The following is a 19,326-nucleotide window of genomic DNA, read 5'->3' as shown; positions in this document are numbered from 1 at the left end:
CCGACTTTAGTAATTGAAGTAGATGTGACAATTTGAAGTCATGATGAGAATTAGCGATGATGTTGGGTGTAAGAGATACATCGGACAACATGCCCATTTCCATTAGGTATTTGTGAAAATATGTTTCCGTGCTCGTCATATCTCTCTTGATCTAATTCGAGGTCTAAAAGTCTGCTCATCCTCTTTTTTTTTCTGTCTCCATATCGTGATGACACTGAGGAGAGTGAACCTAAATTATAGTGTGTTCTTCATAGATGATGATATAAGGTCCGTTGATCGGTCAATGATACATTATGCCTTGACAACGAGTGTAATCATTCAAGGATCTTCAAGGGAAAATGAGAGAGAAACGACAAATGGTATACATTTCTTGAACTGGTTTTACTTGACAAGTTATTAAAGAATGGTATTTATATTTGGACAATATGTATAGGAAAGGAAATTACTTATTCTAGAATTTAATGAAATATCAAATAATATCTACTCTTATCTCTCACAATATTCGCTCATAGGAAAATAGTAATCTTCATAAATATACTTCATTATTGAGATCTATTCTAGTGGGACAATAGTGTAGTGTACTCATCACGGGAGTATCGTGAATGAAATCTTTACTTTTGAATAAAAACTGAAGATTTGTATAATCCTTATTTAATGGAATATTTAACTTGAAATTAGTCGCACAAAACGAATATAAAAAGAAGAAATTCTTCCTGGAGACCACGGTGAGGAGGAAGACAGAAGGCATGAAGGGGGGGCACGAGTGGGACCCGCTCCACGCCACTCACGTCAACCACGTTGGCGACTTCGTTCGCATTTAGCGGGAGATTAGATGGGATTAGATTAACAGCAAAAAGCAGCTTTATTAGCCATAACAAAATTAAAATAATTAAAAAGAAGCTACAAAAGAAAAAGAAACCGAAAAAAAAAAGGGAATAAAAGAAAAAAAGCAAATTGCGTGGGGGATGGAATAATAAGGACGTGCCTCCTCCGGTCCTCCCGTGGGCCCCACTTTCCCAACGTTCGACTGTTTAAGGATTTTTGTCTATTTTTATTGTTAAAAAAACCTTAAAACTTAGCCAACAAGAAAAGGCCAGCTCCTCTCTCTCTCTCGCTGCCACGTCGTACTTCCCGTTGCTCCCCACTCCCGTCGCCTTTTACCACGTGCCCATCCCTTTTGCTTCGGCGCAAATTTAAAGGAAATAATTATTTTAATAAATTATCACTCGAATAATTCCTTAATTCTAACTTTTAATTTATTTTGTGGGATTATGTTAAACACGATTCATGTTAATTCAGGGATCACATTTCATATTTGGTCAAAATTCAAGATTATTTATGTCATTTTTCTTATTCTAATTAAAATTTCCCCTCCTAAATAATCACCCGAGACGGGGCCCACATGGACCGTGTTCCAAATCCGACGACGTTCCCCTTTCTCCGAACGGGGCGGTACTAACCACTAAACGACACCGTCTGACAAACTGTCTTCGAATTATTGGTCTCGCTCGCAAGGAAAAAAAAAAAAGAAGAAGAGAAAATTAAAAAAAAAAAGGGGAATCTTTCGTATTGGGAGAAAATTTACATAACGACGACGATAATGATATTAACAATAAAAAAGAAAAATCACGAATTTCGTTTTTTTATGGTTTTTTTTATTTTTATTTTTTATTTTCAGGGAGAGCGACAGTCCCCCATATTCTGCTGCCTCCTTCTGGAGAGAAGCCGTAGTGCATCCCAGAAGCTGAAGTAGGAAATCTTCCGCAGCAGAAGAGCCAAGCAAGCGCACATTCTCTCTCTTCCCTAATCTCGTGCTCTGCTCTGCACTGCACTGCACTGCTCAGTAGTTTAGGCGCTTTAAGTGCGCTTCCGCATTAGCGTTACGTCTCCGAAGCTCCTCGTGCGCGGCGTCGAGACGACGCACCCGGCTGCGCGTTCGCGTTTTCCCACCTGGAGTCGAGGATCTGAGGATTTCCGTTGGGTAGGAGGAATTTCACTTGCTGGGTGGAAAAAAGATGTTCACCGACGGCCTGGACACCAATGCCCTCAGATGGGTAAGAGAGGTCGGCCTCTTCCCCGGGTCAAAGTTTCTCCTTTTTCTATTGCGGTGTTAAATTTTGGGTTTTTCGTTTGTGGGTCTTTTCTTTTGTTGGTGATGGTGATCTCGGGGCACTTCGCATAGTTTTGTTCTTTTGATGTTTGATGCTGTCGAAGCGACTGGCGAGATTGCGGATTTCTCTCCGTTTGATGTCTTAACATCCTCTAGAGAAGCTACATTCTCTGTTTTTGGATTTGTTTCTGTGTTTCTCTCTGTATGAGTGCTGCTTCCTTGTTGTTCGAAAGAAATATTGGATGGAGATTTGCAATTCTTTATATGGTTTCTCGTGATTTATTATTCACTTCGACGCAATTAAAGTTGTGCAATTTCTCATACGGTTGGTGCAGATTTCCTCAGATTCTGTCGTTTCCTGCCACATGAGTTGGGGACTGTGATTTTCAAAGCTTTCAGTTAATCGATTTTGTTGCAATGATTTTGATGTGTGAGTGTGGTTCTTGTTCCTTTTCAGAATAACGGTGCGCTCCCACATTCGACTCTGAGGACGAGGATGGATCCTGTCATTGGCACACGAAAAGGTGGCCACGGTTTTGTACTGCCTCCGACGTCAAAGTTCCGTAGTGGCCATCTCCCTGCAAGTGCAATCCCAGTGGCAAGTACTATTCATCGCAATGTCGAGGACAGTGGGTCGGGGACAGAGAATGACGAGATCACCGATTCAGAAGAAGAAGTTTATGGTGGCCGTTACTCCCTGGATTCGTCTCCTCGAGATGAAAGAGTTGGCAATCGAAAGGCTCATGGATTGAGGAACCCTTGCAAGGCCAGCCACGATATACCACTGATTCAATGTACTCAGATGTCAGTTCTTCGGTGGAAACAATGGTGGGTCGACAGGCTAATATAAGAGTAAAAGGGAATGGGAGGTACCCAGTTAGACAGAATGGCTACACAGAGGAGGATGAGTCATCTGATTCAGCTGCTAGCTCAGAATTCTCTAGCACACAAGTCGGTAGCATAAATGGGACTATTCCACGGAGTAGAGCATATGGTTCTGAAGGATATGCCTCGAGCGTGCCTTCACGAGTTAATACAGAATCTACTGCTGTGAAGGTTTGTCTTTTTAAAAGAAAAAATAATAATCTGCCTTTAATTGAGTTAGTCTTATCTGAAATTCAGCATATCTGGTATTTTTTGTATCCAATATGACACTGCATATGCGCTTGATGATGGAGTAATCCTACCTTTCGCATGCGGTGATCAAGGTATATTTGTTCAAATGTCTATAAGAACAATGGCCAGCAGAACAATACCTAGAGTTTAAGATAGATCATAGACTATATTGCTAAATGATGCATGAATTCAAGAGTGTTGTTCCCAAGCAGCAATGGGGTACACTATTGATTGAAAAAGTTGCATGTTTATCTATAAGCAATTACTCTCTGCTGATGCGTATTAATATCTGCAGTAGATAAATACAAACAAGCTGGCATGCTATACTGATTGAACGTGATGAAGATCCTCTATGAAATGGTTAAAATAGCATAATCCGCAGTTTTCTGCTTTATTGTGATTAGGGCTATTGTAGGTCACTAGTCTGTTACTCTTAATATTGGCATTTAACTTTGACTATGCACATGCGCGTTTGGAGTTGTAAGCAGGTTTTCCAATTTGTTGGCAACTGGTGTCCATTATTGGTATTGTTACTGTTTCAAGAAACTTCTTAGTTGGATGGAAGTAGTAACCAGAGATTTGAGTTCAGAATCCTTGTAAAGTTGATCATTTTGCTGAAGTAGCCTCTTTTGCAGGATAGTGCCAGAAAAATGCAGAATGGTAAATATTCAGATGATGATATTCCCAGTGCGCCTCCTTTTAGCAGTTCTGCCCATGAAATCAGAAAACCAGTTGAACAAACACCAGCCTCTCGAGCTCAAAGTAGAGCAGGAATTCAGGACTCTGCAGGTCTCAAAGCTACCAATGCCCCAGAAACAGTTAAATCAACATCTGGGAATAATGGGAATGAAAGTGCAAGTAAGAGTGCAGAGCAATTTGTCAGGTGTGTTGAAGCTTTGTAATTGCTCTCTCCATTAAAACCATATATCCGTGCACAAAGCACTAAAAAAGCTTTTTACTGATTTTCTCCGGAATTGACACTCACATTATGGCTTGCTCCCAATCCACAGGGCTACTCCTAGTGCAGAAACTATTTTGCCCTCCAGTTCACACCCTCCTCGTCTTCCAGCGTTTCATGCAAGGTAACATTTGATGATCGTAGTTGTGGCTTCTGTTGACGATAAACAGTTCTTTTGACCTGTAATCTGTTGTTTATTCTGTTTCCTTTACTTTAAATACTATGCAGTGCATTGGGTCCTTGGCATGGTGTGATAGCATATGACGCATGTGTACGCCTTTGCCTCAATGCTTGGGCTAGGGGCTGCATGGAGGCTCCTAGGTTTCTGGAAAATGAGTGTCTTCTGCTGAGGGATGCATTTGGGTGAGTAGGCCTTTCTTTTTCAACATGGTTTCTGACATGAATTCTTTTTGCGTCAGAATTGCTTTCCCTCTTGCTTTGTCAAGTTAATGGTCAGCTACCTGAAACCTTGTGTTCTACAGCTTGCAGCAAGTTCTCCTGCAGTCAGAGGAGGAACTCCTGTCTAAGCGATCGGCTGAGCTTGCCAGTGAGGGAGCTGCACCAAAACCCAAGAAAATTATTGGCAAGATGAAGGTTCAAGGTATTCTATCATCCTTTGTTTGTCACTATAACTTATTTGTCTCAATTCTTAAGCTGCATATAATTTTGTTTGTATAGACTCCAAGCTCCTAAGATGTCCTTACCTTTTGCAGTAAGGAAAGTTAAAACAGTCCTGGATCCCCCTACGGGATGCAATATACTAGCTCTGAGGACACCTTCATCATTGAGAATGCCATCTCTAAAAATGGAAGTTCTACGACATAACTTCTCCAACATTCAGTCAACTCTGTCCTCTAAATGGCAATCTCTTGGAAATGCCCGCAGAGCGCCCAGAATTCCAGCAAAGGGTTCCTTCTCACGCCAGAGCTTGGCGTATGTAAATGCCAGTTCTCGTTACTTGAAGCAAGTCTCTGGACTTCTGAAAACTGGGGTGACAAGTCTGCGTAACAGCTCAACATCATATGAGGTTGTGCAAGGTAAATGAAGATTCACGGTGCCTTCCTAGTGGTGGGAAGTGAAAGCCCTGTGTTTTACTATATATCTGCAATTGCTGATATGTTTAGTTAGCGAGCACCTATAAGGACTTTGAGATGTAAACTGGGGATGACAGACAATTAACTAGTCCATCTACTATGCAACTTAGAACATGAGAATCTATAGGGCAAGAAGTTCTTTTGCCAGTTTCTTAGAAATGTGAGCAAACTAGCCATATGGAATACGGAAATAGGGGCTTAGTTTGAGCAATGAATGTATATTGTTCCTCACAACAGCATGATATGTTTCAGTTTCATTTTCTTTAGAAATCTATCGCTACTTAACTCATGGACCAAACATTTTATATCAAACATCATCAGAAACATACTCTTGTCTGTTGAGACTGAAAAGTACAAGTGAAGAAGATGCCATACGCATACAACCTGGATCTGGTGAAACTCATGTCTTGTAAGTCATCTGTGTCATTTTCAACTCTTTGTAATTCTATCGTGCAAGAAAAAATTTATTGAACAACTCTACAGCTTTCCAGATGGCGCAGGAGATGATCTAATTGTTGAAGTTCAGGATTCGAAGGGGAAGCATTATGGTCGTGTCCTGGCACAGGTGGCAAGTATTGCCGATGACCCGGTAACTTCTTGTAATGACTTTTTCAATACAAGTTCTTAGTTCCTGCAGAAGTTTTAACTTGGGCAATACTTTGTTGGGGTGGTTACTCTCGGCTCCTGATAGATTTTTCAGTGAGGAAGATAACATAAGCTTGTCTTGATATTGGATTCAGGCTGACAAGTTGCGCTGGTGGTCTATTTATCGTGAGCCAGATCATGAGCTTGTAGGGAAACTGCAGTTATATATAAATTACTCAACTAGTTCTGAAGACAATAGTCATCTCAAGGTGAGTTTCTTTAGTAGCATTAGATTGATACTTGTGCTTTGTTGAGTAAGTTTAGATTATCATTACTTTCTAGTTTTCTACATGACGTATCTGAGATCTCATGTAGATACCTACGACTATACAAACACAAATTGTTAAGTTTTTGTGTCCAAGTTGGCTCTGACTTCTGTGGTCATTAAAGTAGAGCATGTGATATTAAGAAGCTGATAACAGAGTATCTTCAAACTGCTGAGGGCAGCTGTTTTTATAATCCTGTTTTCTAACAAAGGCCATGTCAGAGAGGAGAGTAAAAGTTTTGCAATTTTCTGGTTTGAAGTCGTAAATTTGATCTTTCAGAAATTTCCTTTCTTGTCCAGAAATACGTGTCATCATGCATCCTTTTGCACATTTCAACCAGACTAAATGAGGTTTCCTTCTAATCCACAGGAAGTTACTGGGATAGAAGATGGATATCTATAGTAAGAAGTATCTTAGAATTAAAAAATTATTAAATTAACTAGGGAAGAACATTGGAGCAGAATCCGAAAATGCTTTTAGAATAAGCTTTCCAGCCTTCTTGCTTCCTTATTGTGCGGAGCTATGTGTGGCTAGTAACAACTGTTTAGAGGTTTCTGTCGATTGCAATCACCTATTTACTTCTCTGAGAACCTGCTAAGGCCCTGGGTCACAGTTGAACTGTCGGGTGGGAACTCTGCAAATTAAGCAGCTCAAAGACTTACCATGGTTTACTCTGCCAACTGAGCAGCTCAGAGATTTACCATGGTTCCTGCAATCTAAGCAGCTCAGAGACTTACCATGGTTTAATGCAGTGATTCTTTGTTTGATTGAGGGACATGCTTATCCCTTTAATGATCTGTCAATATCTCAGTTCTTTCTTGAACACTTGTGGATGATTTGAATTTTAATGTCTTCTCTTGGCTGTTGTTGACTTCCTGTTTCTTTGGATTCTAGTATGGAACTGTTGCAGAAACTGTTGCATATGACCTGGTCCTAGAAGTTGCTATGAAGGTGCAGCAGTTTCAACAAAGGAGCCTGTTGTTGGATGATCCTTGGAAATGGCTTTTAACAGAGTTTGCTTCATATTATGGAGTTTCTGAAGTCTACGCCAAGCTGAGGTAGGGAGACGGTTGGTTTCGCTGCACTTTCTGTTGGAGTTGTTAATGATGTCGTCAATCAATAAACATCGTTCTATCTTTTCTGGCAATTTCCTGTTGTGGTTGAGATTTTCACATTCTCTGCAGATACCTTTCATACATAATGGATGTGGCCACTCCAACTGCTGACTGCCTTAAACTGGTGTATGACTTATTGATCCCTGTACTTATGAAGGGCCAAAGTAGAGGCACATTAAGCCATCAGGAGGTAAATTTCAGCTTTGGAGTTCTTTTCCCGTCATAAGAATTTGATTGTGTTAGATGGTGGGACTGCCTCTGTTGCCTTTTGTACAACTTTTTTATTTTCTTTGATAGCTTCTTTTCTTCTTCAGTCCTTTCAATTCTGGGCTTTATGCTTGAGTGCATTCATCCTGAATTTTATGTACTATCTTCACTCGCTTCAATAGAACCGCATATTGGGAGAAGCCAAGGAGCAGATTGAGCAGATCCTTGCTCTTGTTTTTGAGAACTACAAGTCACTGGATGAGTCAACACTCTCGGGGATTATGGATGTTTTCAGGCCCGCAACTGGGGTTGCTGCACCTGCCTTGGAACCTGCTATCAAATTATATACGCTGCTTCATGATATACTGTCTCCCGAGGCACAGACTAGCCTGTGTCAGTATTTCCAGGTCCAAGATACTGGCATACTCCCAAATGCCGACTTCCTTTATTTGTGCGATTTGTTTACTCTTAATTCCTTTTTACCTTATTAACCTGCATTTTGCTTGCAGACTGCCGCCAGAAAAAGATCAAGAAGACACTTGACTGAGACTGATGAATATGTTACAAGCAATACTGAGTTTATGCTGATGGATCCTGTATCTATGTCCACTGCCTACCAGAAGATGACCGCACTTTGCATGAATATAAAGAATGAAATTTCTACGGATATTGAGATCCATAATCAGCATATACTGCCTAGGTATGCTCTCATGCTCATTGCAAGACACAAAAGGCTTGTTCTGGAAAATTAGTTGCATTTGCATTCAGCATCAGCATTCAGCATTGCATTTGAGCTTTGATAATGCATGTCAATTTCTTACAATTTGGTTCAGAACTAAGCACGAAAAATGGTTATGTGACTACTCTCAAGCTTTTTCATTGTTAACACTGGTGTCACTAAAGTACAACAGTAATACTCCTTATCTGCTATGAAAACTAGCTGGGTTCTTTTAGTAGCCACAGCATTCTATTGCTCTCACACTACTTGCACTTGCAAGATTGCTGCCAATACTAGCCACATTTTGTTGACCACCCGAGGTATTTTCTTGTGCTAGTTGCACATGCATGAGTAGAACATCAAGGTTGCAACTTCATGGAACAAGATTGCACATGCAACTCATCCACATGCGATCTTGCAAAATGCTATTTTCTTGGGGGCATCTTGTGTGGAATGTCTGCACATTTCTGTTGCTTTCTTGGTAGAACAGTTACTGAGTCCTGCAATTATTCTGATGATAATTTTTTGTTGCAGTTTCCTTGACCTGCCAAATTTATCTTCAGCAATATACAGCAGTGAGTTATGCAATAGATTGCGTGCATTTCTTACTGCTTGCCCACCCTCTGGTCCGTCCCCTCCTGTGGCAGAGCTTGTCATTGCTACATCTGATTTTCAGAGGGATCTTGCTAGCTGGAAAATCAGGTAGGGAACTGTAATGAAATACACTACTACTCTATGTGACACAGTGCCTTGGATGAAATTAACACCATTTTTTTTCTTCTCAAAATTTTCAGTACTGTGAAAGGTGGCGTCGATGCTAAAGAATTGTTCCATCTGTATATTTTGGTATGGATTCAAGATAAGCGCCTGGCCTTACTTGAGTCATGTAAATTAGACAAGGTATGAGTTTGCAAGGTTGTCATGCATTCAATCTCATATTCTTATCTGATTTGCACTTTCGCAATGGAATAGAAGGCCTACCAGATTGGTTGCTTTTGTTTCAAGAATCTTAATCTGGTCGACACTTCCATCACTTTGCAGGTGAAATGGTCAGGTGTTAGGACTCAACATTCTACGACTCCCTTCGTGGATGAAATGTATGATCGGCTGAGAGAGATGCTGAATGAGTATGAAATCATTATTTGCAGGTGGCCAGAGTACATATTTGTGCTCGAAAATGTATGTCAACATGATTATCTATTGCTCTTTATCCATTTAAATGAAGTTGCTAATATTGATTATACTTGTTCAAATATTTCTTCTTCTTTTCTTTAATTTATCTCGGCATGTGCCAGTGCGTGAGTTTATTTTCTACTTGAAAAGATTTTTAAAAAAGGAGGTAAACTTGTTCTTTTGGAGGATATAAAGATGGAAAGCCTTTTGTAATATAGCTGTAATTCTTTTGCTGAATAGGCTATTGCTGATATCGAAAAGGCAGTGGTGGAATCTCTGGACAAACAGTATGCAGATGTCCTCTCACCTTTAAAGGATAATCTAACACCTAAGAAATTTGGCCTTAAGTATGTTCAGAAACTTGCAAAGCGATCAGTATGCTCCTACACTGTGCCTGATGAGGTGAGTCTTTATTTTATGAAGTCTCCCAGTCCATTAATTGATATTTTGAAGTTCCTCTGGTGTTTGTCACATATGATTTGGTGTCCTAATGATGCTTGCGTGCAGCTTGGGTTACTTCTAAATTCCCTGAAGAGAATGCTCGATGTCTTGCGTCCTAAGATAGAACTCCAGTTCAAGTCATGGGGTTCCTGCATGCCCATCAGTGGAAATGCTGCTCCTGGAGAGCGTCTCAGTGAAGTGACAGTCATGCTGAGAGCCAAATTCAGAAACTATCTGCAGGCTGTTGTGGAAAAACTCGCCGAGAATGTTAGTATCGACTCACATCATTGATAATTTCTATAAAAGTTATTATTTTTATATGGAAATGTCAGATGTTAAAGTATAATCTGATCTTGTGTCCATGCAATTTCGAAATGAGCATGTGCTTTCAAAAGTTGGCAAAAAAGTAGTCTTGGATCTTGTAGTATGGAGAGTCCCAGAGAAAGGGTGCCTGTTACACTAGAAGTCATATCTAATAGCTGGTGGTTCCCTATGGTGGAAGGCCCCTATTTTTTGCAAGGACTTGCAAGCTTGAGTTTCTTTATGGAGTCATCCTTCCAAAGGCTCTTGCTTTCTTATTGCCTCGTTGTTGGATTATTTGATTATCATGCTAATTTTAGTGAGTTGCGCTTTTAACTTTGAACTTATTTAGTAGTGCTTATCCTGTAAACTTGCATCACTCATTATTTCAATCTCCTCGCGTCTCTTACTTCCAGTTTGTTTTTTTGTCTTCTAGTCAAAGTTACAGGCCTCTACAAAACTGAAAAAGGTTCTGCAAGATTCCAAAGGGACTGTGGTGGAATCGGATGTACGGGGTAGAATGCAACCCCTGAGAGAGCAGCTGACGGAAACAATGAATCATCTCCACACGGTTGTTGAAACTCATGTCTTTGTCGCTCTTTGCCGAGGTTACTGGGACCGGATGGGACAGGTAGATTATGCTCAAATGAATCGATACAGATTGTTGCAGTTTCCTGATGACTGAAATAATAGGATTTGTGTCATCGTTGATGCAGGATGTTCTGAGTTTCCTGGAGAACAGGAAGGAGAACAGGTCGTGGTATAAAGGTTCACGAATTGCTGTATCTGTAAGTAGAAGAATCTTAAGATTTGTTTATCTGACAGTGATTAATAGAGTAGAAGAGCATGCATAGAGCATCACTGGCAAATATTTAGGATACCTTGCTCAGTTTAACTGCTTGTTCACAAGATCAGCTTTTATCTACACTAATTGTTAATAGGGCACAGGCACCGTTTCAAAAGAGTCAGCTTGGTACCTTTTTTTTTTTTTGCTATACATTTCAATCAGTGGAAGTATATATAAATGTGTTTCGGATGAAAGGAATCCCAATTTCATGGAAAAGGAATACTTTAAAAGCATGTGCTTAGCTCGACATTGAGTTAGGAAATTCCATCTGCTTGCTTTTCTACTCTCTCCTTTTCCTTCCAGATGGTGATAACTTTAGCATTACCTGCGCAGATCTTGGATGATACTTTTGCCTCACAAATGCAACAGCTTCTTGGGAACACTCTGCAAGAAAAAGACGTTGAACCTCCTAGATCGATAATGGAAGTGCGGTCGATACTGTGCAAGGATGCTCCTAATCACAAGGACAGCACATTTTACTATTAGGCTTGTGTATATAGACTTGAGTTGAAGATCAAGTAAGCTGGACTTTAGGAGCCTGAGATATGAAGCCATCGCATGGTTAGCGATAGGGCAGGATGCCGGAGCAGAGAACACTTTTCCTGAAGTCTTCTCCTGCAATCTTTCTGTCTGCCGGAACGCACGTGGCATTGAGAGTATTACAATTTTTTTATTGACTCTTGCGGCAATTTTGTAGAGGGAGCAAGCAACTCTGCTGCTCCAAGCATAGTATTGTCAGTAGAGTTAATACCATTAGGGTCTGTTACCATATTGGTCTTCAAAGTGACAGAAAGCTATGCTCATATTTATAGTTTTTATGTAATGTGCATATGTCAATGCAATAGTTTTGTTTTTTCCCTCGTTTTATTCTAACTTTTCACGAATTGTTGGCATTTTAATGACTAGGATAACTCCTCTACTGCTCCAATTAACTCGGGAGATCAGACCAGGGTTATTTCTGGACATGCAAATATCATGTTGCCTTGATACAATTAAACATTTCGAGAGCAGAGATCAGAGAACTTAAGAATTGGTTAAGATTGCTTTACCAAGTTACTGCAATATTATAGTTGACCGAAATAAGTATGCATAGCTGAATTGGACAGTTGGCAAATTGATATCTGATTTAGACGTTTTGTGTAAAGATAAATATGCAATGAATAGAGTTTCGTAAGATGGATGGACTCTCTGAGTAAATAATAAAATCATTTATTGCTGTGGGGGTGCAATTAATGAAAAATATTATCGATCAAGTTCCCCTTGACATCTTGTCAAAAAAAAAAAAAAAAAAAGTTCCCCTTGACATGACAATACTCGAGTTAAAAAGAACAAGATTATCGATCAAGTCCCCCTGAAAGTGACAATACTCGAGATGTTCAAGATTTTCAAGAGTTAAAAAGTCTGAATTCAAGGTGGAAGATCTTGAGTCACATAATGGCCGAGAGTACAAAGCCGAATCAAGCAAGGAGGATGGCTTGGCAGTTGTATGTTTCTGATGGGCTCTGCAACACAAATAGGAAATGAGTCGTAAAGTCCTAATGCATGCTGAGTGCATGTGTTCTTAACACTGCAAAGTACTGAGAGAAGACGTAAGACCAGTTCTGCATTCAATAGCAGATAATTTTTACACATTTGTATCCAAACTCGAAATATAGAACAGACACTCATTTACACGATTTTGGTGACACCAGAGGGTAATAAATCAAACTGGAAAGCCTAATTAATGCACCAATGTCAAACAACGTGGACAACATCAGACTGCATTGGCAGCACAGGTATGGAATGAACTAATTAAGCTCCTCTTCAGGCAGATCGTGAAGTTCAGAGAAGCTTTGATATAACATGACAAGAAGTCCAAAAGGCATTTGAGGCAACCCTGAGAAGTACTGGGTTCTGATAGATCCTGAAAAGAACAGACATTGACCACAATTACATTGAGAGAGAGAGAGAGAGAGAGTTCATTGCAAATGTCAAAAGCGAGCTAATCTGCAGGAGCATGGAGGTCGAGAATTGTCTAAAAGGACAAACATGCTCCAGCATAGAAAATATAGGAAAAAATAATAAACCAATAATTGAAAGGAGATTAACTAAAAGACACACCCAATGGCTGTTGCCCCCCAGGATGCTACGTTATAGATGACTTTGCTCCCATCCCATGCCTTCCGGAGCTTTCCTTTCTTCTTTTTCACAGAGAATGTCTTGCTAAGAGCTAATAGGAAATTGAAAGTATGTCAGGACTCTTCTTATCAACCAGTGATGTATAAAATGTTATCCCCTTTCCATGCACTGACAGCCTATCAAGTACTTTTTGTGACTAGTAGGAAAATACAGTAAAACGACTGAGAGGCCCCAATGTCTGACCTGCTTGGAGTTGATTAGGAGTTAATTCCTGAAATCACACAGGGGCTCTGTTAGCAAAGTCATATGCACCTGAGGTATATTCCAATCATGCTTATATTGAAAACTTAGCACCAAATGAGTATGCCTATGACATGATTTGATCATTTATTAAATATGCCAGGCCTTTTAATGCATAACTTTTCAAGAAAAATGCACATAAACTTGAAATATGACCTCAGTTCCATTATGCCTTTACAATATATGAAGCTTATGAAATTATGTAACCAATCTGTAGGACAGATATATATAAGAAACCTCTATTAACAACTTCAAATAAAGAAATATTTGCCTTCTTTAAGATTCAAAGCGCTCTGAGGTTGGAAAACCGTGAGTTGCTGAAATGCATGTCCATCATGCCATGGGGAAGGAACAAGCATGCCTTGCTGAAGATCAGAGGCAATAGTTGATGCTTCTCAAGCAGGTGACACAATTTTTCAATCATCTAAAACGGAACAGGTTCCTCTGATCTCTATCATTCAAGACACATGCTATAAGACACTGCTACAATCAGCATCCATCATACATTGATGCAGAACAAAGTTCTAGTGGAATATATTCTGTGCTAACCTAAAAGCAGCATAAGTTGCATCATTCAGGAAATAGGGCAGTCCGGAGCTCCTTTAAATTTGGTACATATAAGTAAAATGATGCATTATGAATTGTTCTCATGTCAAAGCAGTATGAGCCCAGGTGTGTAGACCTTAGTAGGTCCAGGTTGTATGAGCTCTTTACAATCACAACACTGTTGGAAGTCTGAAGAACTTAACAGTGCAGTCATCAACTTTCCATTGACCAAAACATCAGATTAACCAACATTTATCACAGTTTCAGGAGACATTACTGCCTGCATCCGGAGCCGTAGGCTCCAGATGATCCACTGGGTAAGGTGGATCCCATATGGGACCCACATGATCCACTGGATCAGATACATTAGGCCATATGCTGCTGGTGCACCTAATGATCACACCAATGCCAGATATACCAGAGAAAGTGGCCTAAAGTAAATCCAGTGGAATAAAGTGACCTCCAATTTCCAGGATGTACCACCACTTATTCTGCTCCAATGTAACTTTTCTCTACTAGTGTCAATAGTTGATTGTCCAACCACACCAGACAAGTTCTTATTGAATAAATCATTCTAATAGCATCAAAACAAAAGAATATCTAATGCAAAATCCAGTGCAATCAACATAGTAATAAATATGATATATTGGCTGAGTGTTCATAATTCGTGACTATCTTTGACCCTGGTTAATCAAGTGATGCATTTCATGTCTTATAACATGTCAGTACATCAAAGCTCTTAATGAATGTTTTCATCAGGCGATATGCAAATAAATAAGCAAAATATTTGAACTAACTGACTTCAGGGAACGAATTTGCATACCTTTGTCTGCTTGAGAGATGACAGATATGCAGCCATGAAGCATGCAATACCCTCTACAATATCTTCTTGCCTCACTAGAACATAATCATCTTCATCCAAATCGGCATTTTCAATATCCCAAAGGTCATTTTTATTGACCATATCCCAAGAGCTACCTTCCTCTGCTTGCATATGAAAAAATAACTATCAATTGATCTTAAGCAAACTATTAATTAGAATAGTTATGCAGTCTAACAATTGAAAAGTGCCCAGGATCCAAAGGGCAACAGCTCTGAATCGCATTCTATGACTAAAACAGGAAGCATACCATTTTGAGGAACTGACACCTGAGCAAACTCAAGCTTTTCCAGGAATTCTGGGCATTCAACTCTAGATTTCAGAAGCTCGCATAACTGTATTAAAACAGGAAGAAAAGCATGCATCATTTGACAACATACATATGACTGGGTGAGCTCCCCACAGAAATTTACTAATGGCTTAATGAACAGTATGGTCAACTGTTATCATAACTTTCTTTCATTATTTTTAGGGTGCTTCTGGATTTTCTACTGGAAGGACCTTTTGTCAACTAAGAACCATCGAAGAATCAACAAAAAATTGTCGGAAGCAAGATCTGACCAAAAAAGAGAGTGAAGCACAAGTCACTCTTGTAAGATTACATATGCGACAGATGACAGAAAGCCCATCATGGATAGTTATGCAAAGCCACTTGTAATTGGAAGAAATTAAAAATCCTCCCCTCATAAGACAGCAAAGCCCATCACCAGTTGAATTGCTGTCCTCTACAACCCTAATGTGGTCATGGAAATATTGCTCTCCAATTTTTCATTCTTTTCCACTATGAAAAATAGGTCCTAGAAATGTATGATCGCAAATCTGACTACCAAAATCTCACTTCCAAGAACAAGTTCTCCAATCAACCAGCAAAAAAGCCAATGATATCACAATTCTGACCTACGTAAGCCCGAAACATTGATGAAGCTGGAAAACAATCCACAGCCAACGTCAGGCCTACTTTAGAAGTCAAACATTCTTCTTATATTTGACCTGAAAATAGAAAGGCGTAAAATCCCTAGACTTAATACTATAAGTCAAAGTACCAGGGACCAAGAAAAGGACCAAAATATAAAAACATTAATGAAAAATTATAACGCGTTAAAGCACACCGAGGTAAATGGCTTGTCACATGATCCTCATATTTTGATAAAAATCTCATTTTGATCAGAGAAGCAGTTTTTCTTGAGGCCATGCTACTTTGAAGCAACAACCTTTGCAGTATAACAGTAGCTCTCAGTTAAACCGGTCAAGAATGCAAAATCATCTATATACTAGCATGCAGCACCTCCAACACAATCAGCTCCATCAACAGGACTAATTTCCTGGATTTGGCTGTTGGACAGGGATCAATCACGCATAACCAATACAAGAAAATGAACAGCTGTCTATGAGATCTAAAAGTGAGAATCTTTCAGAATTTCTAACACGATGATTGAAATCTGTGTACCTAAAGCGCACAAAGCACCAACATGTAAATGATTCATAGCAGCAAATACAACTGACATCCAGATGCTGCATTAATATCTGCTACCCAAAATGAAAGCACCCAACCATTAATGATTTCAAAATCGTTATTAACATATGACAGCTCTTGGCATTACACACTTTCTGACCCCCTAAAAAAGAAGCAAGTGCCAATAGTTTACTCGATGTAAGCAGAAAGAATTGTAGTTCCATCTGCTATTTTCAACCCATACTCTTAAGTAACGAACAAAGATGGAAACTTTCACTGAATTAAATTCTTCCCATAACACCACCGCAATACGAATCAATTCCAGCAAAGAGGGGGGGAATTCCCCGCCCGCAGATTTATCAAGTTGCATATTTCATGAATTCAAAAGTTTCTCTTAGGCTCAAATTTCCAAGCCGAACGACGCAATTGAACACGCCAAGAAAAAAGCTCCAAATCGCAACGACAAAACCCGAAATCCACCCTCCACGACCGTACCTCATCAGCTTCCCGATCTTGGCAGGGAGCCCCCGGGTCACGGCGGCTCGGCTCCGCGCCATCGCCGTCGCTGCCGTCGCCGTCACCGCCGTCGCCGTCGCCGTCGCCGTCGTCAGCATCCGCGCCACCCTCGCCATTGCCGAGCATCTCGAGGGCTCTCTGGCACTGCTCCAGCACGACCTGCAGAGTCTTCCGCTTCACGCGAACCGATTCGCGAGCTGCCTTGTCGTCGACCCCCACCTCCTCCATGAAGAATTCGACCAAAAAAAAAAAAAAAAAAAGATTTTGATTTTCCCAGGCGGAGGAACTCGCTCTTTCGGAGAATCCGAGACTCGCGTCTTCGAACTTCCTCGAGGAGATCCGAGGTCGAGGAGGAGGAATTTTACTTTGGTTGTCGGGGTTGGTTGCTGATGCTGTCGGGCACGGGGATGGTATTCTCGTCGACGGCGCTACCTATCCTGTCCCACGCCTAGTGGCCGCCCCCATCATCATTCTTTTTTCGGTTTTGAATATCATAACCTTCGTCGTAAGCTACCCATACGTTTACCTCCTCGTAGTTTAAGACTCCTGACTTACTTGCCGTTCTCATAATTTATTTGCAATTATAATTAGTAATTCGCCTCCATGATCAATGATTTGTCTACGGAATTCGTAATGCAGGGAGTTCTAGGGAAATCCAGAGTTACTTTCCTAAGTTTTTTCTTTTGACTTGATGTGAATTTGCTTTTATGTGAATATCAAATCATGGTTGGTTATTGAAGAATGAATTTCGGCATGTGAATATTTATCCATCCGCTCATTTAGCGATTAAGGAAATTAGTGTAATTCGAATCAGAGTTCATCGTCAAACCAACCCAATTCCAAATAAACCTAAACGACATGCAAACCAACAATCACCAAGAATTTAAGAAGCAGCCTAGCTTCATCTGAGCTTGAATCAATAAAACCAGCCCCCGTAGACTAAGAACTAAAGAAGGATCCCTGAGAAGCCGATAAACCAGGGATCTTGATGATGGCAACAGCATGGACCAATTGAAGTTGGTGTTTTGAGAGTGATTGATTGGCAAGGTGGAATCGTCGAAGAGGCTAGGTGAGGTGACGCCGAGGGTCGCACAACCTTGACGACCTGGACTCGCGAACCTAGAACGTCAACAACTGTTGGTGGGCATTGGACTAGCAACCATGTGCGGATATGGAATGTTTGGTTTGACAAAGGAGAAGACAAACCGTGATTTTGAGGACAAAACAAGATTATCACAATTATTAGTGAGAATGAAGTTGAAAAAACAATTCATTAACCTTAAAAGCAGTATTTCGAGTATTTCAAAAATATTAAATGTAGTGCTGAGTGAAAACTTTATGAGCTCAAAGAAATTATCAACATTTTGCTCAAACTTCTCTGAGCCCATGAGTCTTTGACAAAATGTTGAGGTATTAGAAACTTTTGTTAAAAAATCGTATTGATCCAAATTTGTTGTGAATATTATTTTCCTACTTTTAATAACTTATCTTCATGATCGTAACATCCATTTATAATTTTTAAACCTTAGAGCCATTATCAATGAATAACTGCTCTAATATGTCGTGATTTTCATCAGCAGATAGTAACGTCTGACTTGTGTATTCCGATTACCCGCCTTTGCCTTTTGAAATTAGATATTTCCATCCCCGGCCCAACTACAATGCCCAAACTCAAAGTACCCTGGAACGACCAATCAGGATGAAGTGATGGGACTAGTCTTGAAACGACACCTGGGCAGGCCCGTTTGGCGACTACTGGGCTCATAATGGGCCCAGTAACTGTAGGCCCACCATCTTCAGGCAGTCTCGAGCAATTGACCCTCGTTGAAGGACCCGGTTCAGCTTGCCCAACCTCAACTACTTGATCCTTAATAATAATGAAAATCAAGTAGGGCTAAACAGATGTATGTTTTCCTTTTTCTTTTCTTTTTTTCCGACCCAATCTGATCCTGTCCTGATCCGTCTATCTGACGTTCCTTTTAAGTTAGTGTTGCATGCTGGCATAGCATTGTATGCGCCAACTGCAAACGTAAAGCAATACAAAAAATACCAGATCCATCAAAACAAGAAGTCATTGGCACCGTTGCACCACCAGAAAAACAAAAAACAATTGGGAAAGGGAGGTGCACCTGGGGAAGGGACGGTGACAAGGATGGCAGGCCACCCAGCCACCAGCGGGACTACGATAGCCATAGCTGCAGCCACCAACACCTCCTCTCCTCTCTCTTGAAAGAGTTTGGACGTGGTTTATACTCCCCATCAAGAAACACGAGTCATGATTTTATGAAGCTTGAGCTCGTGAATAGTTATTGAGTATATATAATCTCATTTTCTTGTAATTGAGGATTGTAACGGAGAGATGCGATGCTAATTATAGTAGAATTCTCTGTGGAATATAGCCTTAGTTTAAAGATGAACAAGAATAAATTTTGTTTCTCGAATTTTGTTTCTCGCCTTCAGTCAATATTTCCTTGTGTTTGCATGACGAATCCTAATACAGAGAACAGTAAAGGCGAAGCTGCG

At 40.2% G+C, this 19,326-nt stretch overlaps 2 protein-coding genes across 3 annotated transcripts; one reads left to right on the top strand and one right to left on the bottom strand.

Annotated features, from left to right (window-relative positions):
- Positions 1-1,709: 1,709 nt before the first annotated feature.
- LOC104448016 (hypothetical protein) lies at positions 1,710-11,850 on the top strand. 2 transcript variants are annotated; one of them, XM_010061784.3, is made up of 22 exons: positions 1,710-2,063; positions 2,568-3,166; positions 3,862-4,109; positions 4,237-4,308; positions 4,413-4,547; positions 4,667-4,785; positions 4,898-5,221; positions 5,600-5,687; positions 5,762-5,867; positions 6,019-6,132; positions 7,084-7,247; positions 7,374-7,494; positions 7,694-7,918; positions 8,021-8,211; positions 8,764-8,931; positions 9,024-9,129; positions 9,271-9,408; positions 9,643-9,804; positions 9,910-10,110; positions 10,580-10,774; positions 10,860-10,931; positions 11,324-11,850. In XM_010061784.3, exons 2-22 carry the CDS (start codon positions 2,903-2,905, stop codon positions 11,474-11,476), a joined length of 3,366 nt encoding a protein of 1,121 aa, XP_010060086.2. In that variant the 5' UTR covers positions 1,710-2,063; positions 2,568-2,902; the 3' UTR covers positions 11,477-11,850. The 2 variants fall into 2 exon arrangements, with proteins under 2 accessions (XP_010060086.2, XP_010060087.2); XM_010061785.3 differs by having other exon boundaries at positions 1,710-2,054; positions 11,324-11,693.
- Positions 11,851-12,518: 668 nt separating this feature from the next.
- Positions 12,519-17,285, bottom strand: LOC104448018 (hypothetical protein). Its single transcript, XM_039316012.1, has 6 exons — positions 16,783-17,285; positions 15,085-15,169; positions 14,778-14,938; positions 13,352-13,379; positions 13,091-13,199; positions 12,519-12,893 (listed from the first exon to the last, which is right to left on the bottom strand). Exons 1-6 carry the CDS (start codon positions 17,029-17,031, stop codon positions 12,812-12,814), a joined length of 714 nt encoding a protein of 237 aa, XP_039171946.1. The 5' UTR covers positions 17,032-17,285; the 3' UTR covers positions 12,519-12,811.
- Positions 17,286-19,326: the final 2,041 nt, after the last annotated feature.

The sequence above is a fragment of the Eucalyptus grandis genome, chromosome 6, assembly GCF_016545825.1.
Source record: "Eucalyptus grandis isolate ANBG69807.140 chromosome 6, ASM1654582v1, whole genome shotgun sequence".
Taxonomy (NCBI): domain Eukaryota; kingdom Viridiplantae; phylum Streptophyta; class Magnoliopsida; order Myrtales; family Myrtaceae; genus Eucalyptus; species Eucalyptus grandis.
This window is presented reverse-complemented; position numbering and strand designations above follow the sequence as displayed.